At 49.4% G+C, this 25,416-nt stretch overlaps 3 protein-coding genes across 4 annotated transcripts in view; all 3 read left to right on the top strand.

Annotated features, from left to right (window-relative positions):
* The first annotated feature begins 2,598 nt into the window (after positions 1-2,598).
* Positions 2,599-8,376, top strand: LOC136954099 (ras-GEF domain-containing family member 1C-like). The gene is given in 15 exon segments (XM_067247637.1): positions 2,599-2,742; positions 2,744-2,815; positions 2,909-3,030; positions 3,133-3,271; positions 3,937-4,071; positions 4,073-4,153; positions 5,287-5,361; positions 5,481-5,579; positions 5,824-5,926; positions 6,189-6,268; positions 6,351-6,446; positions 6,687-6,782; positions 7,207-7,330; positions 7,695-7,767; positions 8,025-8,376. Coding segments are annotated over 15 exon segments (1,479 nt in total). The 3' UTR covers positions 8,065-8,376.
* A 2,752-nt stretch (positions 8,377-11,128) lies between these two features.
* clk4a (CDC-like kinase 4a) lies at positions 11,129-17,638 on the top strand. Of its 2 annotated transcripts, XM_067247445.1 has the most exons (13): positions 11,129-11,256; positions 11,675-11,829; positions 13,565-13,823; positions 14,459-14,561; positions 15,134-15,200; positions 15,302-15,418; positions 15,503-15,669; positions 15,870-15,964; positions 16,106-16,235; positions 16,355-16,437; positions 16,557-16,636; positions 16,748-16,838; positions 16,936-17,638. In XM_067247445.1, exons 2-13 carry the CDS (start codon positions 11,675-11,677, stop codon positions 17,095-17,097), a joined length of 1,509 nt encoding a protein of 502 aa, XP_067103546.1. In that variant the 5' UTR covers positions 11,129-11,256; the 3' UTR covers positions 17,098-17,638. The 2 variants fall into 2 exon arrangements, with proteins under 2 accessions (XP_067103546.1, XP_067103547.1); XM_067247446.1 differs by lacking the exons at positions 11,129-11,256; positions 11,675-11,829; positions 14,459-14,561 and having other exon boundaries at positions 13,792-13,823; positions 16,936-17,637.
* Positions 17,639-19,625: 1,987 nt separating this feature from the next.
* The window catches only part of col23a1a (collagen type XXIII alpha 1 chain a), a 38,834-nt gene continuing 33,043 nt past the window's right edge, over positions 19,626-25,416 (top strand). Inside the window, exons 1-2 of the mRNA XM_067248383.1 lie at positions 19,626-20,016; positions 21,005-21,074. Coding sequence (XP_067104484.1) covers positions 19,720-20,016; positions 21,005-21,074 — 367 coding nt within the window. The 5' untranslated portion in view covers positions 19,626-19,719. The remainder of the gene's footprint in view (positions 20,017-21,004; positions 21,075-25,416) is intronic.

Raw genomic sequence — 25,416 nt, 5'->3', positions numbered from 1 at the left:
CCAATGGGAGGATGGCCATCTGTACTAACACTTTGAGATAAGGAGGGGGGGGGGTAGAGAGAGAGAGAGAGATGGATGGGGGACGATTTCAAGATGGAGAGGAAGAGTGGTCCTCATTGGGGTGGAAGACCATCCCATCTGGATCAGTTCCTTCCTTCCTTGGTTTGTGAAGATTGTGCGGAACCCGTCCTGAGAATGACAGCCACCAACAAGGACCTCTTTGGGATGTTGTCGAAGAACATAGTTAATGTAGGGCAGAACTGCAGAGTGTTCTCACTCATCACACTCAAACAGATGTCGGCACTAAAAATACTCAAAGTGAGATCCCTAAAATAGAGAGGTGGGATGGGATTGTAATGAACCTGGAATTAGAAGACAGGTGTTACTGCATGTAAATGACTGTGAGAGGAAGAAGCTGGAGGGAACACACACACACAGATACTCACGCATGGACGCACCTGCACACGCACACACCATAATAAAAACCTTCAACTTTAACCTGCCCTTTATGTAAACACTAAGCACAGTCCTGCCCCTTACCCCTGACCTCTGAGTGTTTCTGCCTCCTTACCTTCTACCAGACCCTCCTCCTCCTTTTCTTCCTCCTCCCCTCCCTCTCTCTTTCTGTCTCACAGGATGTCCAGACAAGTCTGAGTAATACTGGTGGAGGAACTGGTTCTAGAGAGAGAGAGAGAGACAAAGACAGAGACAGAGAGAAAGAGACAGAGAGAGAGAGAGACACAGAGAGAGAGAAAGAGAGAGAGAGAGAGAGAGAGAGAGAGAGAAGAAAGAAGATGAGAAGGAAGGAAGGAAGCCAGTAGCTTTGACAGCTCTAGCACCTCAGTAATGTTCAGAATGTCTTTGTCACCAGCACCAAGGACAAGAACATGTGTTTGTGTGTGTGTGTGTGTGTGTGCGGGTGTGCGTGGTTACTCACTGCACCTGAATCCCCTCACATATTTGCAGTCAGGGGAGAGGAAAACAGGGACCGGAAGATAAGAAGGAGAGGGAGAGATAATAAAGCAGTTTGACATGTTCACGTCCCATCCTCCCCTACTTACACACTCACACATTCACACAGCAGACACAACGTGTGTGTGTGTGTGTTGCTGCTGTCAGATGTATGGGTGTGTCAGTTTTCAGTGTAGCAGAGTTCATGGCTGCTTAGGAAAAATATAGATTTTTGTTACTGGGTTAAACACACTCTCTCTCTCCTTGTCTCCCTCCTCTTTCTCTCTCTGGCTTCCCTTCCATCTCTCTTCCTGTCTCCCCTGCTGTCTCTCTCCCCTCTTCCCTTCCCTCTCTCTCTCCCTCTGTCTCTGTAGTTTCAACACCAGACCACATCTCTGTCTATTTACCTCCTTCCTGTAACAGAGAGTTCCCCCTCCCCCCATTGTGTGCTGTGAGTGAGTGAGTGTGTGTGTGTCTGTGCGTGTGTGTGTGTGTGAACTGTGTGTGTTTGCTGTGTGTGTGTTTATGAGACAGAGAGAGAGGGAAGGAGAACAAAGGGAAGTGGAGGCCACAGAGAGGAAACGAGACACGCTTGTCCATACAGCAGCTAGGGTAAGACCTCTTACCTCCGGGTCATGTGACAACAGGCAGGCAAGGAGGTTCCTGTGGGGGAGGGGGCCAGCCCAGCCCCCCTCCCCATCAGTGATGGTGCATGGTAACTCCTTCAGTCAAGAGGAGGTAGGCAGACCACAACGCTAATGCTGCTGCAGCCATACCTTGCTCAAGTCTGTGTGTCTGTTTGTGTGAGTGTGCCATGGCCCTACCTAGTTCTAAGGCAGGAAGAGTATTTAGTGTTTACTTGTGAAGCAGCTTCCTGTGTTTCTCAAGGTCTTGCCCCGGGCCTGTTTACTGTTGCTGTCACGGAAACACTAAGACTCTGGGCTAGTAGAGGCTGGAGGCTGGTAGAGGCTGGAGGCTGGTTGAGGCTGGAGGCTGGTAGAGACTGGAGGCTGGTAGAGAATGGATGGTAATACAAATAAATCATCTTTATGGTGGGAACAGGTGCATTATGGAGTATATTGAGCTGCACCCAGGGACACACGTCACTATAGGGTTGGAATAGGATCGACAGTGTGCGTGTCGTGTGATTGTGTGTGTATGTGTATGTGAGTGTGTGTCACACCTCTATCAGGGTGTCTCTACTCCAGCAGAAAGTAGTTCTTCATGCTACCAGTAACCGTGGTGACCAGAGGGAGAAGGAGGTGCTGAATATTTAAAATGTGTAACAAAACGCACTCTAGGAAGGGGAGGGGGGGGAGGGAGAGAGAAGGAGGGAGGGAGAGAGATTGAGACAGAAACAAAGAGAAAAAGAGTCTCTTACACCAGTAGCACCCCCCCCCCTCTCCCCCACGCTGGTCGTCCATGGATACAGCACAGCTGTTCGGAAGGGATTCGGTTTCCATTGACGACAGGGGAAGGTTGGCGTGAGCGTGAACCTAGTGGATGACAGGCGGCGGTCCAGTAGTGAAAACATCACAGCACAGGGTGTCTAGTCAGTGTACACAGCTGTCTGCATGCACAAGGTCTATGTAGCTAATCAACTCACCCTCCACACCCCCCCCCCCACCCCCCTACACACACCCAGGAATGCCCCAGACTGTGTGTCCTGGCAGCATGTTCACCCCCCCTGGCTTCAGCCGCCACATGGCCTGTGCTGAGCCGGAGCTGGAGGAGGAAGAGGAGGCCCCCCAGGGGCAAGGCCCACAGCCTGGGGCTGGCCTGGCCCACGGCCCCCCCCATCACCTCCGCCTCCCTGGACACACTCATCCAGCACCTGGTCCCTACCGACGACTACTACCCAGAGGTGCGCATTCCTTTCGTACAGGGCTACTCTGTGTGTGTGTGTGTGTGTGTGTGAGTGTGTGTGTGTCCTCTAACCCTGCCCCCTCGTCCTCAGAAAGCCTACGTGTTTACATTCCTGCTCAGCGCCCGACTCTTCATCAACCCCCCGGAGCTGCTGGCGAGAGTGTGTGAGCTCTGCGTCTCCCAGCAACACCTGGACCAGAGCCCTCTGGACACCGGTGAGTTCCGCAGCACACTCACCTGTGTGTGACCCCCTGTGCGACCCCTGTGTGACCCCTGCGTGACCCCTGTGCGACTCCTGTGTGACCCTGTCTCCCAGGCCAAGGTCAGGAGGTTCGGGCCGAAGATGCTGCAGCTGCTGACGGAATGGACGGAGACGTTCCCCTCCGACTTCCGAGAAGACAAGATGGTGGCCCACCTGAAGGACATCATCCACAGGATAGCCCCCTGTGACGAGGTGAAGGAAGGAGAGAGGGAGGGAGACACAGAGAGTTACTGAAAGAGAGAGAGAGAATGAGAGAGAATGAGATAGGGAGAGATAGAGTGAGAGACTGAGATAGAGTGAGAGAGAGAGAGAGAGAGAGATGAGAGAGAGAGAGAGAGAGAGAGAGACAGAGAGAGAGAGAGAGAGAGAGAGAGAGAGAGGAGGAGATGGGGAGAAGCTAAAGGTAGATAGACCGTAGCTTCAGGCAATGAGGGATGGAGGGGGAGAGAAAGATGGATGGAGCTTGAGAGGGGGATGGGGGAAGAGGGCAGAGAGAGCAGAAAGAGAGGGACTATGAGGAGTGCAGTGGTTGGAGGGAGAAGGAGGAGGAGAGAGTGGCGGGAGAGAGAGTGATGAATGTGCAGCTATTTGCTGGATGTGTGTGTGTGTTTGTGTGTCTATGTGTGTATGGGGTTGGCAGGCTGGGTGAGAAGGCCAGCAGGTCCAGCCTTTCTCTCGATCAGTCGGAAACATGTCACACATAACCCAGAGCCAGAACACACTGCACACACACTGGTATAAGGATGTAACTATGCTATAAGGAAATAGAAGAGAGATAGTTGGATGCCATGATAATGATGATAAGAGAGGACAAGTATGATGAAGATGACCGTGCTCTCCTTCCTGTTTCCCTCCAGTCGTACAGGAAGTCACTGAGCCAGGTCCTGCAAAAGCTGAGCCTTAAGCTGGCCACCCTGAGTCAGTGCGAGGAGACTGTCGTCAAGGGCAACGCCTCGTCCATCTCTGACAAGCTGCTGGCTTTCAAAAGCAAGCCCCCCGGGCCTTCAGAGAGACATGCTCTCCATCTGCAGTGACCCCTTCACCCTGGCCCAGCAGCTCACACACATAGAACTGGTGAGGGGGGTGATGGTGGAGGAGGGGTGCGGAGGGGTGGAGGAGGAGGAGGGGTGGAGGAGGAGGAGGGGGAGTGAGGAGGAGGGCTGGAGGAGGAGGAGGGGTGAGGAGGGGTGGCGGAGGGTGGAGGAGGAGGAGGGCTGGAGGAGGAGGAGGGGTGGCGGAGGGGTGGAGGAGGGAGGAGGGGTGGAGGAGGAGGAGGAAGAGGAGGGGTGGAGGAGGAGGAGGAGGAAGAGGAGGGGTGGAGAAGAAGGAGGGCTGGAGGAGGAGGAGGAAGAGGAGGGGTGGAGGAGGAGGAGGAGGGGTGGAGGAGGAGGAAGAGGGAGACATGGAGAGATGTTGGCAGTTCAGTGACATAAGCTATGGTTGAAATCAGGTCATGCAGACAGATCTGGGTTATCTGTGAGTGATGAGTGGAGGATGGGGAGAGATCTAGAGGGCAAGAGGACTGGTGTGTGAGAAACAACACTTTCATTAACTAAACTGCCAGCCAGATATCCAGCCTGATAACCAGTCAGATATCCAGCCTGATAACCAGTCAGATATCCAGCCTGATAACCAATCAGATAGCCAGCTGATAACCAGCCAGATATCCAGCCTGATAACCAGTCAGATATCCAGCCTGATAACCAGTCAGATATCCAGCCTGATAACCAGGCGGCCTCTCCTGTAAGAGCCAGTCCTCTGTTAGCTAGCTGAAGAGCTGACATGTACACACACAAAGGACCTCCGATAGATGCACATTCACATCAGGCTTTATGTATGTGTGTTCATGCATGTGTTATGTGTGTGCACGTGTATCTCTGAGTGTGTGTGCACATGTTCACTAGTCTTAATAGTGACATCATCCCAGGAGTCAGAGTTTTGCCTGAGGCTTTTAACAAAGGATAGAAAACCACAGTAGATATATGTGACCTGACGACAGCTTTACACTCCGGCACACACACACACACAGCCACACACACTTTCTCTGCTTCATAGTAGGCATGCTGGGACAAATTTAGAAACCCAAAATACGCTAGTTAGCATTCCTGTAAGTGTGACTGTTCTCTGCTTGTACACACTAATTTGTTTGTGTGTGTGTGGATGGGTGTGCGTGTGTGGGTGCATGCGTGTGTGGGTGTGTGTTTCAGGAGCATCTGAGTCATATATGTCCAGAGGAGTTTGTCCAAGCCTTCGTACAGAAGGACCCACTGGACAGCACACAGGTATGGGGTGTTTATGTGTGTGTGTGTGTGTGTGTGCTATGCCTGTAATTCTAGGGTCACACTGAAGTCACTGAGGTCATCCAGGCCCATAACATGTGTGTGTGTGTGTGTGTGTGCAGCCATGTTTCAGTGACCAGAAAAAGAAGACCACCAACCTTGAGGCCTACGTCAGATGGTTCAACAGACTGTGTTATCTGGTCGCCACGGAGATCTGCATGGTAACTACAACTGGACTGGACAAAAGACACATATGAGACTCTTGGAGGTCCTTATGAACCGGCCGGACCACTACTGGGCTCATGTCATGAGAGATTACTCCTGTCCCCCTACTCCCCCTGGTGGTCTCATACTGCCATAACACACTCTCACACATGATGACATTCACCTCCCCACATAACTGGTTGTTGTGATTACATACCAGTACATCAGTATCTTCTTGTGTGTGTGTGTGTGTGTGTGCAGCCTGGTAAGAAGAAGCAGAGAGCCCTGGTGATTGAGTTCTTTATCGACGTGGCCAGAGAGTGCTTCAATATCGGCAACTTCAACTCCCTCATGGCCATCATCTGTGAGTGTGTCGGACTGGGAAGCTCCCAGATCCAGCCTGTTCAGTAGCTACCTGTAAATATCCATGTGGACAGGATGTAGGAATCTATGATACAATAATGGATTATAGCCTGTCTCTGCCATGGCTTGTTTATAGGGTTAGTATTTTTGAGGATGGCAAATAAAAGACTCTCCCTCTCTCTCCCTTCCTCTCTCTCCCTCTCTCTCCCTCTCCCTTCCTCTCTCTCCCTCTCTTTCCCTCTTTCTCTCCATCTCTTCATCAGCTGGCATGAACATGAGTCCAGTATCTCGTCTAAAGAAGACCTGGAGCAAAGCCAAGACGGCCAAGTTCTTCATCCTGGAGGTGAACATCACAGACCTGGCTCAGTGAACGATGATGATGATGTTGATGTTGATGATGATGATGTTCTCTTGTGGACTTTCAGCACCAGATGGATCCTACTGGGAACTTCTACAACTACAGGACTGCTCTGAGGGGGGCTGTCCACCGCTCACAGACTGCCAGCAGCAACAGGGAGAAGGTAGGCGAGAACATCACAACCACAAGTGTTCCACCCCTCCGGAACACCACTAACCTAAGGACCCATCAGCACAACTTCTACGGAACATCTCTCTGCCGGTCGAAGGAACACAGAACTTGTTGTACTTGATGTGCATTCCAAAATTGAACGACTACCTTTCAAACTGGGTTGTGTCTCTCTCTCTCCTTTCCGTCTCTCTCTCTCTTTCACTGGGACTCTCGCCCCCACACCCCATCTCAGATCGTGATCCCTTTCTTCAGTATGCTTATTAAAGATATCTACTTCCTAAACGAAGGATGTGCCAACCGCCTGCCCAACGGACATGTCAACTTTGAGGTGAGGCCACAGCAGGTACCGGACCCTCCCTCCCTCAGTCCCCCTCTCCCCTCCTCCTCCCTCCACCCCCTCCTTCAGTTCCTCCCTCCTCCCTCAGTCCCCCTCCCCCCCCCCCCCTGAGTCCCCCTCTCCCTTCCTCCTCCCTCCACCCCCTCCTTCAGTTCCTCCCCCCTCCTCCCTCCCTCAGTCCCCCCTCTCCCCTCCTCCTCCCTCCACCTCCTCCTCCAGTTCCTCCCCCCTCCCTCAGTCCCCCTCTCCCCTCCTCCTCCCTCCACCCCCTCCTTCAGTTCCTCCCCCCTCCCTCAGTCCCCCTCTCCTTCCTCCTCCCTCCACCCCCTCCTTTAGTTCCTCCCCCCTCCCTCCCTCTCTTTAGCCCTCACTCCAACATCAACTCTCCCTCCTCGCTTGTGTTTGTGTGGATCAGAAATTCGTGGAGCTGGCGAGGCAGGTGGGGGAGTTCATGACGTGGAAGCAGGCCGAGTGTCCGTTCGAGCAGGACAGGGTCATCCTGCATTATCTCCACACAGCACCCATCTTCACCGAGGACGGTGAGCCTGCTATTCCAGAGACAGAACCTGGTACAAACACATCAGAACTTAGGACAGAGACAGAACCTGGTACAAACACATCAGAACCTGGTACAGACACATCAGAACCTAGGACAGAGACAGAACCTGGTACAAACACATCAGAACTTAGGACAGAGACAGAACCTGGTACAAACACATCAGAACCTAGGACAGAGACAGAACCTGGTACAGACACATCAGAACCTGGTACAGACACATCAGAACCTAGGACAGAGACAGAACCTGGTACAGACACATCAGAACCTAGGACAGAGACAGCACTTAGATCAGACAGAGTGGATGTCTGGTGTCTGGTTCATGTGTGTGGTTCTCCCTCCTCCAGGCCTCTACCTGGCGTCCTACGAGAGTGAGAGCCCAGAGAACCAGGTGGAGAAGGACAGGTGGAAATCACTCAGGTGGGACACACACACAAACCCCTAACAGGACACACACAAACCCCTAACAGGACCCACACAAACCCCTAACAGGACACACACAATCCCCTGACATGACACACACAAACCCCTGACATGACACACACAGCTGACAGGCCTCTTTGTTTCAGCAGGTTTATTCAAATTCTCTCTCTCTCTCCCTTTGTCTCTTTCTCTCTATGTATATATCTCCCTCTGTCTCTCTCTCTCTGTCTCCGCCTCTGCCTCTATTTATCCAGGTCTAATATCCTGGGGAAAGACATGAGTGGCCCAGGCTAGTTCACCCTCCTGCCAGCAGGGGCAGTGTTCTCATTGCACTAACACTAACTGTGAAGGAACCAACCAAGCTGGTACTTAGGGTTTTTTCTTCATGTGAAGACGGCCACAAAACAAACAACTACAACGTTGATGAACCGGAGTCATCAACACGACACGAAACAAACAGAACAAAATAAAGAATCATGCATACGAACAAGAAATTCTAATAAGAAGAAACTTCAAGCTATATGGACACTGGAGCAAAATGCCTTTGTTATGTATTTGGCTAGTGTACTTTAGACTGGGTACTTTGTGTGTTGTGTGTATGTGTGTGCGCACCTATTTGAGTGTGCGTGAGGAATTGATGTGTATCTATTCTTGACTTGATGTTAACTCTCTGTGGGGGGGTCATGTTTACTACTGTAAAGTGTACAGTTACAGGGAGAACTACTTTTAAACGTTAATTTAATATTGATATTATTGTCATTAATCAGCCTATTTCTCTCATCTCTCGTACTGTAATAATTGTATAAAAGTTACTGTTTTGTGAAGGGCGCTGGCTAGCCCAATCAGCTGTTAACCCTTGTGCTGCCTTCGGGTCACCTGACCCAAAGGTTCACAACAAACCATCGTTGTGTTTACCCAATTTTACCCAATACAAAAAACAAATAAATATAATTTTCTTTTAACCTTCGCAATGTGGGGGGTCTGAGACAGCCCGACGGTTAAAAGAAAATTCCTCAGTTTGTTTTTGTATGCGGTAAAGTTGTCGCAATACAACGTTGGGTCACAATGACTGATGGGTCAGAATTACCCGAAGATAACACAAGGGTTAAACTACATTCAGTCCTCTTAAGACATTGGCTACTGAACTGGGAGGCGGGGAAGAGCATCTGATCAATCCTTGGAGATTTTGACCCCTTACTGTATGTAACCCCCTCAAGAAAATGCCTGTGTATATGTGTGTGTGTGTATATATATATATGTGTGTGTGTGTGTGAGAGAGAGAGAGAGAGAGAGAGAGAGAGAGAGAGAGAGAGAGAGAGAGAGAGAGAGAGAGAGAGAGAGAGAGAGAGAGAGAGAGAGAGAGAGAGAGAGAGAGAGAGAGAGAGAGAGAGAGAGAGAGAGAGAGAGAGAGAGAGAGAGAGAGAGAGAGAGTGAGAGAGTGAGAGAGTGAGAGAGTGAGAGAGTGAGAATGAGAGAGAAAGAGAGAGATTGTATACACCTCTGTATTCTTCATACCTTCAGACCTCATCAGATTATTGGTGTCTTCTATCTCTCCTGTCCTTGGGGATCTGGGCTGAGGTAGTTCAGTGTTTACCTCTGTCTAAAAAAAAAAACGACTTGTGCCATGAAAACATGATAACTTGAAAACATGATAACATGAAAAGATCCAAGTGCAAAACAATCAAAAGTCAGACCAGTGTAGATTGTGTATAAAGGACTTTATTAACCACATCTTCCTGTTCAAACAGGAAGTGTTTCTCTGACTGACATTCAGTTGTTATATATTTATAGATAATGGATATGTCTCTGATGACATATGTAGCTTTGTTTTACTGGCTTTTTCTCCTGTATTGAAACTGAAGGATTCTGGATGGAATGAGACAGACAGGCTGTGTTTAAAAGGACTGGATGTGTTCAAAGACCCCTGAAACAGCTGTGTGTATGGATGGAAGCTTATGTCTTCATGAACGGTCAAGAGAATCCCTGTTTGACTGTCAGCTCCCCTCTCAGTAAGACACTATGGTGTGGGGTTTGGTCTGTTTTAGATGGGTAGGGAGATTGGTGCCAGATAGAATCACTGATTATTTACAGACTATCCAGGTTCCTCTAATTTATAATGTGTGGTTGTTTATGCCATTGATGTTTCGTGGGATTATCATTGAACTAGTTTATTTTTGCATTTTTCTTGTGAGCCAGGGGTTAAGTGTTGGGTTGGGGGAGGGGGGGTTGTTCTGGGAGGGTATGGGGGGTGTAAACGGTTTGATTCCATTTGATATTATTGATGTTATTATACGTTAAAAAGGGCACCTTTCATTAAGTTTAGACGAAGCTAGGTGTGTTCTTGTCTCTCCGTTCTTATGTTTGTTGACAAGTCCCCTGGTGTTCCCAGGAGAAAGCTGGTAGACAAGGATTCGAGGGCATTTACAACTGCTGCTTTCAGAGAACTGTGTACCTGCATGTGAGCTTTTGGGTTTGTGTGTGTGTATGTGTGTGTGCGTGAGAGAGAGAGTGAATGAGAGTGAATGAGAGAGAGCGAGAGAGAGAACGAGAGAGAGAACGCGCGCGCGCGCGCGCGAGAGAGAGAGAGAGAGAGAGAGAGAGAGAGAGAGAGAGAGAGAGAGAGAGAGAGAGAGAGCACACTCTGGAGCAGCTAGTCATCGGAAAAGGTTTGTTTACCACGCCATGATGTTTCTGGTACCATAGTTTGCGAAGTTAAAATCAATACTGAAATCAATAAATGTCTTTTAATAGAACCCAACAATTCTTTGGATTATTTCTTAGACTTAAATTAAATGGGCTGTAGGAATTCCAATTCGTAGCCCTATTATTCATGTAAATCTACATTCCCCACTTCAACTGGGCGTTGTCTTTCTTGGGAGAGGCAGATTACCGTGGAATCCACCATTACTGGCCTCGATAGTCCTCAAGAGCATTTCCGGTTTAGCAAATTCGCCTTCAGAATTCGAGCATGGCTTGAGCTGTACCATCGTCTTATTTTGTTTATGCAAAAGAAAAAAACGACCGAAAAAAAAAAAAAAAAATACTTTCTCTCTAAAACACTTTTGCAAATATAGCACAAAACAAGTTTGAAAATTTTGTTTACTACGAACCTTCAGCATTTTTCTGCAAAAAATAAAATAATTATTTTAAATGAAGGAGCCAGAACATTCTCCTGCCACTTATATGAGAATGGAAAACGTATTTTCATAGAAAACTGTCCAGATAAACCTTGCACCAGCTGAAGGAAGTTTACTTCGAAGTAGAAAAGAGGAGAAAGCGTTTCCTAACCTTTATTTTGAAATATGTTGAGGATACAACCGGAAACTACCCAAAGCGTGACGTAGTGTTTATTTACGTAACGGAAAATTCTAGAGAATTCAAGGTAGAGCTCGTGTGAGCAGAATAGTTTTGTTCGATTATTTAGTTTCAGATATTCCACATTTCATATCCGAATTTTCATTTTCGACATATCGTAATCTAGACAAGGTGAGGAAAGTCGACTGGTATATTTTACAAAGGCATCGTAAATGTAAAATCTAATAAACTAACTAGCTCGAACGTTAGCTTAACGTTAGCAATCCATAGAACAAAGCCACGCGTCACAATCCGACCGTATTGGCTGGTAAACGTTAGCCTGATAGATAGCTATAGTTACCCTAGTTAGTTAATAGCTTGGCTAACTTGAGAACAAACTCGAGTTTATGCACTATTGCCAAGTTGTCTATTTAGTAATAGGATCCAGCCAACGTTATCCAAACTTAATTTATATAGGTTGGCGATTGCGGTATTTAGCTAGAGCTAGCTAGTTTGTTAGCATATCTACAGTAATCCATTTGGCTAGCATCATTTGAAAAAGTTAGCTAAGCTAGCAAGGTAATGTGAACAGCCTTTTTTTATGACACAGATGCGGCAGTCGAAGCGAATGCGTTCACCGGACTCTTTGCTCGATGCTTGGGAGGAGAGAATGCAGAGCCATAAGCGCCGAAGAAGAGACTCGCACAGCAGCGAGAGGGAGAACGAATCTAGAAGACATCGTCGTCAATACACAACGAAAAGAGGGTAAATATAGCACTGGTCCAATGGCCGCATTATACCCCACCCACTCTGGACGGCCCCCTTTCCTGTCCTTTCTAAATGCAGAGAAGTGCCCGCGGACAGACAACTGTTGATATACAGTTACTGCTGCAGGAAGAAGTCCAGTAGACACCGATACTTCCGTGTCTTTTAGGCCCTGCTCAACCCACTTCTTCATTGTTGACGTAAACAGTAGTAAAGTTTGTGGAGGACTGTCAAGTGTACACATTTGAGCTGCCAAACAATAGTTGTCAGGGTTAAGAGTTGTCTGTGAGAAACACAACCACCTAGCTTCTACATGGACTTACAGATGTTTACCCCTGGCCCCAAAGTCACCATGGAGGATGTTTGGGGGCTGTTAATGTGGGAGTCAGGTGGCTGAGCGCTGAGCGGTGAGGGAATCGGATTAGTAATCCGAAGGTTGCCAGTTCGATTCCCGGTCATGCCAACTGACGTTGTGTCCTTGGGCAAGGCACTTCACCCCACTTGCCTCGGGGGAATGTCCCTGTACTTACTGTAAGTCGCTCTGGATAAGAGCGTCTGCTAAATGACTAAAATTTAAAATGTAATGTACCAAGCATCATGTAGCCGTGACTGCTGTCACTATCAGTCCCTGAAGGATACAGCAGGTTCATGTAGCACAGAGATTAAGCTGCAGCCCAGTGACGGAACGAGAGGGCTTGGCTGCATGTTTCCTGCCAGGGCTCGTCTATTTATAATCCCACCAAGAGGCAGGTCTTTTTCCGGAGGAGATATGACACCAGGTGCGGGTGAGGGGGGTGTAGTGATGACCCTTATCCCATTCCCTTCCTCCAGCCTCAGCGACTGCTGAAAGGCCCTCAAACATCCCTCAAACACACATCAAAAACTGTCAACACGAACAGGCTTGTGTGTGTTTTTGTAGCCTTGTGTGCGTGCAGGCATGGACGTGTCTGTGCTGGATGATGCGTGTGTGTACGCAGGTCGTGTGTGTGTGTGTCCACACCCTGGATACGAGTGTTTGAACTTGAGGAAGGGCGTAGTGTAACGGAAGGTATTGGCGACGTCAAGCAAGCAGTTCACATCTTCAAGGGAAATTTTCAATTTCCCTTGGAAATCACACCACATGTATGTGTGATTTTATTCAAAGCAGCATAAGCGGTTAGGGAAGCGGGCTAGTAATCTGAAGGTTGCCAGTTCGATTCCCCGGCTGTGAAAAAATGACGTTGTGTCCTTGGGCAAGGCACTTCACCCTACTTGCCTCGGGGAAAATGTCCCTGTACTTAATGTAAGTCGCTCTGGATAAGAGCGTCTGCTAAATGACTAAATGACTAAATGCATAACTACTTTACAGCCGTTTAAACACAAGAGTCTCTGCTTTCTGGTCCGGGCCACTGGCCTCTTCTTGAACTTGTCAATAAACTCAGCATGTGAATGGCAGGACTGGCTGAGTCCTGCCAGCCAACAGATCATAAATCATTTTGGTTGTTGCTAATTAAAAATGTTACATAAAACCCCACCAGGATAGGATGTCACATAGAGGCTGACTATTAGCACCTAGCTGGTAGTCTAGAGCAGAGGAGGTCCCTAGAGGGGTGGTTAGATGGTTCAAGCTCATACTGGGTTTATGAGCTTTCTGTGTGTGTGTGTGCGCGCTGCCTCTGGCTGTCTGCTTTACCTAGTCGCCCTGCAGCTCATTGTGTGAGTCTGTGTGTGTAAGCTCTGTCTCTCCTGGCTGCAGGCACTACCTGGAGACCCGCAGCCTGAACCAGAACCTGGACTCACAGGAGCGCCGTGTCCGACACCGGAGCCTGGAGATGGGCTACGAGGACAGCCGGGGCAGCACCTGCCTGAGCCGGGACAGAGACCAGGAATGGCACCACTACAGCAAGTCCTCCTGCCGTAGCGGCATGACCGGACGGAGTCGGAGGAGTAGCCGCGGGCAACGGGACACGGGGCGTGGCCCCCGCCAAAGCCCCTCCCACCAGAACTCTCAGTCGGTACGGGTCTCCTCCCCCTTCTCCTCCTGTTCTCTCTCTCTCTCTCTCCTTTCCCTCCCTCACCCCAGGGCCCTAGGTCCAGTACTGGGCAGGCTAGGGGATGGGGTTGGGATGGGGCTAGACCGGGCTAGGGGATGGGGTTGAAGCATGTTAACCAGTTCTGGACAGGTAGATGTTAGGACGGCATCAGTTTCAGTACTAGATGCTCTGTAGCTAACCTGAGACCTCAACGATAGCAATGCAATTGAGGGTCTTTTTCTAGACTTCAAAATGATTTTTTAAAAATATATAAAGAAATATGTGAAGAAACAGGGGTTACAAAAAAAATGCATATGAGAAGCCAAACTCTTGTCAGCTTTTTATTTTTGTTGGTGTAACTCCACTGAGCAAGTCTCTCACCTCAATCTGTATCTGCCATGTCTCTCTTCTGTAACACACGATGCGCTGCCGGCCCTATGCCTGTCTCTGGGCCTGAATTTGCACATGCTGCTCCGCTGTGGGCCTGGTCCCGGCTGGCTGGCTGACCCCAATCTCCCCCCACAACTCCACCCCCCCTACGCTGGTTGAATGAATGGCGTTGTGGTGATCTGTCGATGGGTTAATGATGATGGTGATGATGATGGTGGGACCTGCAGACGCGGAGACGCCAGCGCAGGAACAGGAAGCGAACCCGAAGTGTTGAGGATGATGACGAGGGTCACCTGATCTATCACTGGGGAGACATGCTGAGAGACAGATGTATAGACTATATATACCTTTTTATTTTCTGTTATCTCTCTCTCTCTCTCCTCTCTTTCTCTCTCTATCTGCTACTCAACTGTTTCTTCTGTCTGTGGTCTGTTGTGGGTTGTACTGTGTAGTGCTGTAACAGGTGGATGCTAGAGGATCTGTGTGTCCTAGGAGGGCAGGGTTAGTCGGGGAGTTGGCTCAGTATGGTCCAGTCTAGCTGTAGTAACAGGAACGCACCAGACTTGGCTGTGCTGAACTCTGCTCTCAGGTGGTGGGGGTGGGGGCGAGGGTAGAAGAGAGAATAGGGGGGAATGTCAATTTACGGGTGAGGGCTAGGTTAGGGGTGAGGCCAGGGTGAGGGCTATGTAATGGGTGAGGGCTAGGTAATGGGTGAGGCCAGGGTGAGGGCTAGGTAATGGGTGAGGCCAGGGTGAGGGCTAGGTAATGGGTGAGGCCAGGGTGAGGGCTAGGTAATGGGTGAGGCCAGGGTGAGGGCTAGGTAATGAGTGAGGCCAGGGTGATGTGCTGTGTGGGCCAGCCGCCAGTCGTTTGGTTCTGATCGTGTGTCTCTGCCCATCCAGATGAGATAGTCTCCAATCTGGGAGAAGGAGCATTTGGCAAGGTGGTGGAATGCGTCGATCACTCCAAGTAAGTCACTTCCTGGTCTCACCTGAAGGTGGCGCCCTTGCTGTCTGTCTGTGTCTCTATTACCATGGCTCTTCTATCTACATGCCTGTGTGTGTGTTCAGGGGTGGTGCTCGTGTGGCCGTCAAGATCATTAAGAACATTGATCGGTACCGCGAGGCGGCCATGTCTGAGGTTGAGGTTTTGGAGCAGATGAACTCTCTGGACTGTGACCGGCGATAGTAAGTACCTCCCTCACAGGCCCTGCAGTCACAGCCGTGTTACGTCACGTGACAGCGGGACCTCAACATGCTGTGTTCCCGCAGCGCGTGTGTGAGGATGCTGGACTGGTTCGACCACCACGGTCACGTGTGCATCGTGTTGGAGCTGCTGGGACTGAGCACCTACGACTTCCTGAAGGAGAACGGCTTCCAGCCCTTCCCCATAGAGCACATCAGACACATGGCCTATCAGACCATCAAGGCTGTCCGCTGTGAGTACACACACACAAACTCGCTCACATACACACCCTCACACTCACACCCTCACACACACACGCTCACACACACACACGCTCACACACACGCTCACACACACACACACACGCTCACACACACACACGCTCATACTCACACACACATGCGTGCAGTGTGAAATAGGAGTGAGGTGTGACGGTGCTATACTGTGTTCCAGTCCTTCACAAGAGCAAGCTGACCCACACAGACCTGAAGCCAGAGAATATCCTGTTCATCAACTCAGACTACCACCTGGAGTACAACCCAGTTATGGTGAGATGTGGTTGAGTTGTTATGGTTACCTGCTGTAACCCTCACCCCAACACTCACCTGGAGTTCAACCCACACTAATCCTACACACACTCAATCTCCAACATTTGTCCGTGTGTGTGTGTGTGTGTTCCCTCCTGTCAGAGGCGGGATGAACGGACGTTAAAGAACCCAGATGTGAAGGTGGTGGACTTTGGCAACGCCACCTACGAGTATGAACACCACACCTCTGTGATCTCCACACGCCACTATCGTGCCCCCGAGGTCATACTGGGTACGCCTTTCTCTCTCTCACACACACACACACTCTCTACCAGGCTCTGCCACTACCTGATGTGTACCTGAGTATATCTGTCTCTTCACATGCTTGTTTGTGTGTGTGTGTGCTTGCAGACCTGGGCTGGGACCATGCGTGTGATGTGTGGAGTCTGGGCTGCATCCTGCTTGAGTATTATCTGGGATCCACTCTGTTCCAGGTAGGACCTCCACACACACACACACAACTTTACACACAACTACTGTCTCCTGGCATCAGGCCTTATGTTGTCCCCCCCGTCCATCCTTTTCCCCCCCCTCCCTCCTTCTCCTCCTCCAGACCCATGACAGTAAGGAGCACCTGGCCATGATGGAGAGAGTTCTGGGGCCCATCCCCACACACCTGCTGCAGAAGACCAGGTAAGCTCAGCCAGACCAGCCCAGCAACCCAGCTGTGACCCTGACCGTCCTGTCTGACAGAGTCTGACGAGCTGTCGTGTGTGTGTGTGTGTGTGTGCGCGCGCGTCTCAGGAAGAGGAGGTACGTGCACCGCTACAAGCTGGACTGGGATCCCCGCGGCTCCTCTGGTCGCTACGTGAGGAGACACTGCAGACCCCTGAAGGTGACAACTCTCATCCGGTCTGTCTGGGGAGTCTAGACGAGCCCTGTCTGTTAGCATCAACATGAACCAGCTGTTTCTCTCTCCCCTCCCCACCCAGGAGTACATGGTGTCCCAGAGTTCAGAGCACGAGCAGCTGTTTGACCTGATCAGGAAGATGATGGAGTTCGACCCGTCCAGGAGGCTCAGTATGAACCAGGCCCTCCGGCACCCCTTCTTCTCCTGCCTCCGCAAGGCCTCCAGCTCCTCAGCCAAGAACTGACCCCGCTGCCCTCTGACCTCTGGCCCCTCCACGGGGCAGTCTGCTGCCCTGACAACCCATCACTGTGATCACGCCCAGTGCCAGCCCCACTTCCTGTTCTCCAGGAGAGTTTCCCAGACTGCATCAGTCCTGCTAACACCCCGCCACCCCCCATCCCTGACGCTGATCTGAAACAGGTGGAGATGATGAAGATGATGAAGATGATGATGAACACTGCCAGTGTGTCAGCTGACACTGATGTAACCAGTTTCTGTTGTGGGCTTTTGTCTTAAAATATATTTCAGGAAGAAACCAGCATCAGAGCTGCTGTCACTGGCTGCATACATGAATGTAGACTTTGTGTATCAGGTGTAGGATTCCCTGCTCTAACTCCAGTCCCCCACACTCCCCTCTCCCTCCCCCCCCTCCCCCTGGGAGGTGGAAGTAATTTATTATGCCGTAGCAGGGGAAACGGGAAGAAATTTATTGTACAGATGATGTAATTACCTAGATGCGATCTTGGTGATCGCATCCATTTATCCGTCTTTTGAATTTTGGATTGTTACAGTTTATTTCTGAATAAAGCTTCTCAATTGTAGAAGTATCCTTTTCTTTCTAGGAGTTAATATTTAAGTTGAAGCAGGGCTGTAATCATAATATATATTGGTGATATATATCCATCCCCCTCAATATTAAAATCTGGTCAAAATGTCCCCCCCAATATATTGATATAAAAATATAAATGTGCTACGATACCACAGGCAACCACGCACGCTGTCCGAAATTATCATAACAAATGTAATCATATTCATAACTAAACGTAAAAAGTTTTCAGGTGAGACGCTCAGACTACCCAGCACATTTCGTCCCCCCTAATGTTAACTTCATGGCTACGTCATTGAGTTGAAGCGTGAACGCGTCGTCTCGCGTGCTGTCTGTGAGATTATCCGCCGTGAAGGGTGCTGTTACGCTGCATTTCCAGCAGATGGGGACAGCGAGCCGTTAGCCCTCCGCGGTCCTGTCCGCGTGCACTATACACTCGCTTCTCGTGCAGAGCGCTCAACCTTCAGAATCCCAGAAGCAGGGTGCGAATTACGGGGGTGTTTGGGGGGGGGGGTCTGACCCCCCTAATTAAGACTTGGACCTCCCAAAAGAGGTAAAAACAACAGGTCGGGGCAGGGCCGGACCTTCCTACAGGCGACATAGGCAGCCGCCTAGGGCGTCATGAAGAGGGGGGCGGCATTTTCCCAAGTGCATCCATTAATTAACCCTCCCGCACAACCAGCAGAGGGCGCCAACCGCGCCACGTCATATCTCGGGGGGGGGGGCACTACGATTTGCGTTCCCGGGGGGGGGGGGGGGTCGGGGTTCTGTTGATACATTTTGCCTAGGGCGCCAGATGTGCTAGGACCGGTACTGGGTCGGGGGGTTCGATACACGCCCTGGAGAAGAAGTTGCCCCCCCCGATTGTCATTGTATAATTCGCACTCTGCCCAGAAGGACTCGCCTGTCCTGTTCCTGGAAAGGTACCGTTCTGGAGCTTTCCTCTCCAACTCCAATTTAGCACACCTGATTGTAATTAACTGCTTGGTAAACAAGCGGGTTAGTTTCAACTGTGGTCTCGGCAAATACAGGAGGGCATCTCTCCAGGAGCAGAGTTTGAGAGTTTAGCCCTGTTTATGAGCAGTATCGCCTAACTGGTAGTTTCGGGTGGCAAACATTTTACATGTCCAACGTAACGAGCTCCACAAACAAACCGATCTCACCACGCAACAGGCAGCCAACGTTCGCGGGGATGTCCACGAAACACTATTTAGCTTCTACAAATAAGTACATTTGAATATAATTTGTGTGTGCACTGTTATCTTAATTGGCGGAAGTACAGGAGGCAATTTTTTTGACAGCGTTGTTTCTATAGTTTGTTGGAACATAGAATTGGGTCCAAACAAACTTCTCATCTTTTCATACAATTAAGGAAATCATGTTATTTCACCCTCTTAAAAAATCATGCTAAATTCTGAATGACATAGGCCTACATGCAGATGACATGGATAATGAGAACAGATCCATATCATTTTTCCTCATTACAGCCTCAATTACCAAGTTTGGGACAGAATGGATCTCAACATCTGTCTTGCCAGCACCGTCGCCAGGCCGCTCCTGAAGATAAACAAGTAATTCAGGTATCTGATTTTGCTCCGTCGCTTCCCTCAGTGAAAGTTATCAGTCTATGAACGCCTTCCCCACGTGGTCAACAGGGCGGGCGTATCCCTCAACAAGGCCAGTCGAACATGAGAGAGAGAGAGAATTTGAGAAACTTGACCAGCTTCAGGTTCCTCATCCACACACTCACTGTAACAGAGTAGAGTTCCCCGCGCATGAGGCAGTCCGCTGGCTCAGTTTCTGGCACGCTGCGCGTCTCCTCTCACCCTCTTGTTCCAGTGCTAATTTAAGACAGCGCTTTGAACCTCGTGCCGCACTGGAGTTTGGAATGACTGAGTAGTTGCGCGCTGAAGATTCTGCTTAGAGTTCAGTTCGTTTGTTCCGTTGTTGCCTCCCATTGCAGCCAAACATTTAATCTGTAGGTTTTTATTTGATTACTTTAAATATCAGTTCCACTTATTTCTTACCTGGATCTAAAGCATGGATTCAATGGTGGATTCGAGCGGGCTGAGCAAGGCAGAAAGTCGTTGCGCGCCCCGGTCCCGGTTCCCGCGGTGCCCGGTTGGCTTTACCTCCGCAGTGTGTCTCGTGCTGTCCCTGAGCTCCGTGTCGGTGTGCCTGATGATGAGCCTCAAGACTCACCAGCTGGAGAACCGTCTGAGCGCACTGGAAACGGAGAAAACCTCCGTCTTTCATCCACCGGAGAGCGCTTTTTTGCGCGAGGATGGGACAGTCATACCGGCGCTGAGGGACTCCGTTGAGATGCTCCTTCAAGAGGTAAGGCTGCTATTTAAGGTTAACTTGTTAGTTTGATTACGTGTAAGTTTATTGTATTAACCTTTATAATTTGATCTAATAGGCCTATAGCCAAATTGATAACATCCGTCGGCATGCGTAATGTGCGCGTGAGAACAGAATGGGACATCCAGGCAGACTTTGTTATTGTTGACGTCTTTAAAATATTGGTGGCATACAGGTGTTATTGGTGACTTTAAATTAGGTCTAGTAGACCTGTATACACAATATAGCGATATGGTGTCATGTAATCGATGGGAAACACATGGCAAATATGGACATTAAGCTAAATTAAATGCTGATCATGACCTGTAATTAGCATACAGTCTCTTCTGACCGCTCGCTGTCTGTAGAGATAAAGAGACGAGATATCAGGTCTGCTTAGACGGCGTGAGCGGGTTGAGTCTAATCTCGGTTTTCTAACTCCAGACCTAGAGACTTAACGGACTGCTTTAAAGTCGCTCCGCTCACTCGGGTCAGTCCTATTAGATTCATTATATGGCCCATTTAAACGTCAGGAACGCTCTACGGGAGAACGAGCTGTGAGATCTTTATGACATTCCCCAACTGTAACCTTCTTATCCAACTGACACTTCTGTTTGCTTTGGACGTGTCTTATTGTGTGGGGAACGCATTACAGGAAATGTTAGATGGCAGGTTGTGGATTTAATTTTCTCACAACCTCTTTATTCTTCTTTTTGTCTTAATCCTGCTCTGACATTACATCTCTCCACCTTTCTCTCCCTTTCTCTCCCTTTCTCTCCCTTTCTCTCCCTTTCTCTCCCTTTCTCTCTCTCTCTCTCTCTCTCTCTCTCTCTCTCTCTCTCTCTCTCTCTCTCTCTCTCTCTCTCTCTCTCTCTCCCTTTCTCTCTCTCTCTCTCTCTCTCTCTCTCTCGTCTCTTCTCTCTCTCTCTCTCTCTCTTCTCTTCTCTCTCTCTCTCTCTCTCTCTCTCTCTCTCTCTCTCTCCAGAGACTTAGTGAGATCATTCCAAAGCTGCGCTCAGCGAGGGATGTGGCCCAAGAGTGCTCCTGCCCACCAGGTTAGCCTGCAAACACACACACATGCAAACACACACACTCACACTCACTCATATTTGCTTTAAATGAGTGCAGGGATAACTGGCTGTTGGTGCAGTGGACACTGACGGTGGTTGACGGTGGTTCTCCTGCAGCGTGTGTGTTTTGGATGGGTGCCTCCGCTGGGGGGGTCAGGGTCTGTAATCCAGGCAGCTCAGACTGGGACAGGGGTTCACACCGAGACACAGAGAAATACTCTTCAGATCATTATGGGATGTCCGGGACTGAACCCTGTTGCTTAGCAGCAGTGGGGCTGGAAACATTAATAGGACACTCGAGAGATGAGCCAAGTCTGGCCACGCTGGCTCTGAGGTGTGCATTACAAACACACACACACACTCACACACACTCACACTCACACACGCACCTTTACTGTGCATAGTAACGACCTCTGCTATATCCCCCATGCCTGCTGTGTGCAGGGCTGCTTCCATGGGTTAGGTGTGCGGCTCATGTTTGATAAAGTGTCAGGTGTAAGTGAGCGTGACTGGCAGGGTGTTGCTGCTACTTATCTAATCGTCGGCTTGAGTGTGTGTACCTGCTCTTGGGCCAGAGGGTACTGCGGGACACTGCTGCCTAATGCACCCTGACACACCAGGCTGCCTGCTAAGACAAGTGGGTGCAAAGTATAAGCCTGTTATTGTGTGTGTGTCTGTGTGTGTGTGAACGCCCAGGTCAGCTACACGTATATTGAGACTGGCAGGTTCTATGTTTCACCTTGTTCTGAGACTCCATCTAGAGAGAGATGTTTGGGGTTCTGTTCTGTCTACTGTTCTGAGAAGCTTCGCTTGGGAACAGAGCTGTGGAGGGACTCTCTCTCTCTGTTTATTTCACTCTCTCTCTCTCTCTCTCTCTCTCTCTCTCTCTCGTCTCTCTCTCTCTCTCTCTCTCTCTCTCTCTCTCTCACTCTCACTCTCACTCTCACTCTCACTCTCACTCTCACTCTCTCTCTCTGTTTATTTCTCTCTCTCTCTCTCTTGCCCTCACACTGTATTCGTGAAAACAGCGCTGTTTGCTACAGCAGGTGAAACCGTTCACACGCTGGAATGTCTGGAACACTTTTAAAACATTCCCTTACCTTCTGGTTCTACACCAATTGTCTGGATGAATGGCTGTTTGAATGACTGGGTGATTAGCTCGGATGATTGGATGGCTGGTTTGGATGACTGGTTGAGCTCAACTGTGCTTGAGGTCATGGTAACCTGTTGCAGTTTAAGGCTTCTTCTCTCAAACCTGTATCCCCTCAGAGTAATTAGCCTGAAATTCTATTATTCTATTATGTTCGGTCAGATGTTTCTCTTCATTCTACCCAGCCATTATAGAAAATGACTGCACAATTAAGTGGTTTCACAACTGGAGCACTATGTTACCGCAACTATGCTGGAGTCTAAATAAAGATCTTTTCCCTTTTCTCTCTTCAGCCCCAAAGAATGGTGCTAGTTACACAGGAACAGAATTCATGATGCTCGGTTCTATATCAGAGCTGTTAATGACCCACAGGGTGTAGTTCAGATGGGAGGGAGCCAGCCAGTTCGACTTGGTGTTGTCCTGGACCATGTTGGGACCCTGTTGGAAGCATTCATGTCCTCATGCGTGTAGGTGGGGCCATGCTTTTGTGCACAGCTGAGCTTCTGTGTACTCTTGTGTACACAATGATCCTGTGTCGGTTTGTGTAGATATGTGCAATTATATCCTTCCATGAGTCCACGATGTGTACATTGTGTGTGTGTGTGTGTGTGTTGGAGGGCTTTGAGTAGCCGACAGTAGCCTCATCTCCACACGGTCCAGTAAGGTGAGACTCTCTCCCTTTAGCACCAACGGTTGCCACTGGTAACCTGATTCTCCCTCTGGCTTTCACAACCACCATCACAGGAAGAGGAATTTCTGTGATGGGGTGGGTGGGTGGGGGGGCTATTTAGGGATGTTGTCTCACCATAGTCTACCTGCAGAGCTGGCCTTGGTGCTTGTTTGGGTGTTAGTTCTGGTCCTGGTCCTGGTTTTGGTCCTGGTCCTGGTCCTGGTTTTGGTCCTGGTCCTGGTTTTGGTCCTGGTTCTGGTCCTGGTCCTTGTTCTGGTCCTGGTTTTGGTCCTGGTCCTGGTTCAGATCACTGACCCGGTGATGCACACGCCATATGACAGACCCACAGTTGGGAGACTTGCGTCTCCAGCCGACCGTGTCACTCAGCCCGCAGTCTTTACAGCTTCAGGTGTTTGCAATTAACACTCTCCCCCCTAACACACAAACACACACACACACACACACGCACATTTGTGCTGCCATAGGTTATTAGAACCATGTGTACTCAGCAGCAGTTTCTGTGTTTGTCTCTGTGTGTGTGCGTGTGTGTGTGTTTGTGTGTGTGTCTGTTTGTTAGTTGGTGTGTGTGGTTGTGTTTTAGTCTGTAAGTGTTGGTTTGTCTGTGTGTTATTTTGGGCCACACACATCCTATCCTGGACATCCATCCATCCCAAAACACAGACCTCACACACCTCACACACCTCATTCCGTGCTTCTCTAGTGGTGCCACCACAAACGAAACACAACTTCATCATACAGTCTCTACTGGAGCTGAAATACTATACGGATGTTGAGTGTGTGTGTGTATGTATGTGTGTGCTTGAATGTAAGGTCACAGGGGGGAGACCTCTGGCTGTGTGATTGGATCAGTTAAGATCAGATAAGGACTCATTTAGGCACTTAGAGATATGCTTAGGAAAGCAGGCCCAGGTGCGTGTGTTTGGAGGTTTGTGTGTGTGTGTGTGTGTGTGTGTCACAGGCAGGGCACTGATATACAGCTGAGTTACACACAGGCTTTAAGTGAATTAGTTGGTCAACTCTTTCAGCTGTCCAATACATGCAAACAGTGTTTTTGATGTGTGTGTGTGTGTGTGCGTGTGTGTGTGCGTGTGTGTGTGTGTGTGTGTGTGTGTGAAGTGTGTCAGTGAAGCTGAAACATTTTTTCTGGTAGTGGACATTAGTGACGTCTCTATCACTGTGTAAGTTCCAGAAACATCCACACCTCTCCAGTGCTGGAGAGGCAGAGGGGGAGCAGGGAGACTCCTCTCCCAGCCTCCTGTTGCCCTGCCTGGGGAGGAGCAGAGAAGAGTCAGCCTGTGGAGAGCCCCTCTGGAGCTAACTCTACAGGGGCTTTTATTAAAGCATATTAAACAGACAGGAAGTGTTCCAGCGTAGCGGCATCACCGCAGGAAGTAGGCAGCGCCTGCTTAATAACCTTTTCCACAATCATGTCAGGAAATGGGTTTTCATAAGAGGCCTTGTTTTGGGGTTGGCTCACTTTACTCAGGGCATCTGTATGCTGTAAGTGTATATGGTCATGTGCTGGATCATAGCTGCATGCCAGAGGAATGTGTGTGTGTGTGCACGTGTGTTATTAGTATCTCACTGTATAACTTCCAGACTTTGTATTACACACTTGGCAGGCAGGCTATTTCAAAGCAGAGATGATGTAGTGTGCAGTGTGTAAAGAACATCCCTACTGTACATGCAGGCACACACACACACAGGTCTGTTTGATGTTTTCAGTTGTAAATCTCAGTTGAGAGAAGATACCAGAGATGCTATCACCATGACGACAGGAGATTTCAACTTGCTCATTTAAATGGCTCTTAAACCATTAGAGCTCTCTCTCTCTCTCTCTCTCTCTCTCTCTCTCTCTCTCTCTCTCTCTCTCTCTCTCTCTCTCTCTCTCTCTCTCTCTCTCTCTCTCTCTCTCTCTCTCTGTGTCTCTCTCTCTCCGTCTCTGTCTCTCTCTCTCCATCTGTCTCTCTGTCTCTCTCTCCATCTCTCCCTCTCTCCATCTTTGTCTCTGTTTCTGTCTCTCTCTCTCTCTCTCTCTTTCTCTCTCTCTCTCTCTCTCTCTCTGGTATTATGTGTAGTTCTGGAGCTGAAGGGACGGCCACTGGACTCTCATCTAGCTGGTGGGGTTGTCACGGTGACGGCGGAGGGCCAGAAAAGTTTATTTATCTGAGGAGAGTACCTCTCTGTCCTGCTTGGGGCTGGGACGTACATATGGAGCTTAGATAGACCTATGATTGGGGCCCCTGTGTGTGTGTGGTTCACTCTGGTATTCATTTACCCTTGGGTGGTACAGTACAGTATGCACACACACAAGCTTTTTACCTTCTTGTCTATCATCATCCGTCTTATTAAAGTTAGCTTTGTAAAACCACCCTGTTTAGCACCCTGCCCCCCCCCCCCCTCTAACACACACACACACACACAGACACACACACACTGTCTCTGTTTGAGGCCGATCTCTCTCCATGTCTCCAGTATTCAGATTG

Source organism: Osmerus mordax, chromosome 12 (assembly GCF_038355195.1).
Source record: "Osmerus mordax isolate fOsmMor3 chromosome 12, fOsmMor3.pri, whole genome shotgun sequence".
In the NCBI taxonomy this organism is placed as follows: Eukaryota; Metazoa; Chordata; class Actinopteri; order Osmeriformes; family Osmeridae; genus Osmerus; species Osmerus mordax.
The sequence above is the reverse complement of the archived record's forward strand: the minus strand, read 5'-3'. Positions and strand labels throughout refer to the sequence as shown.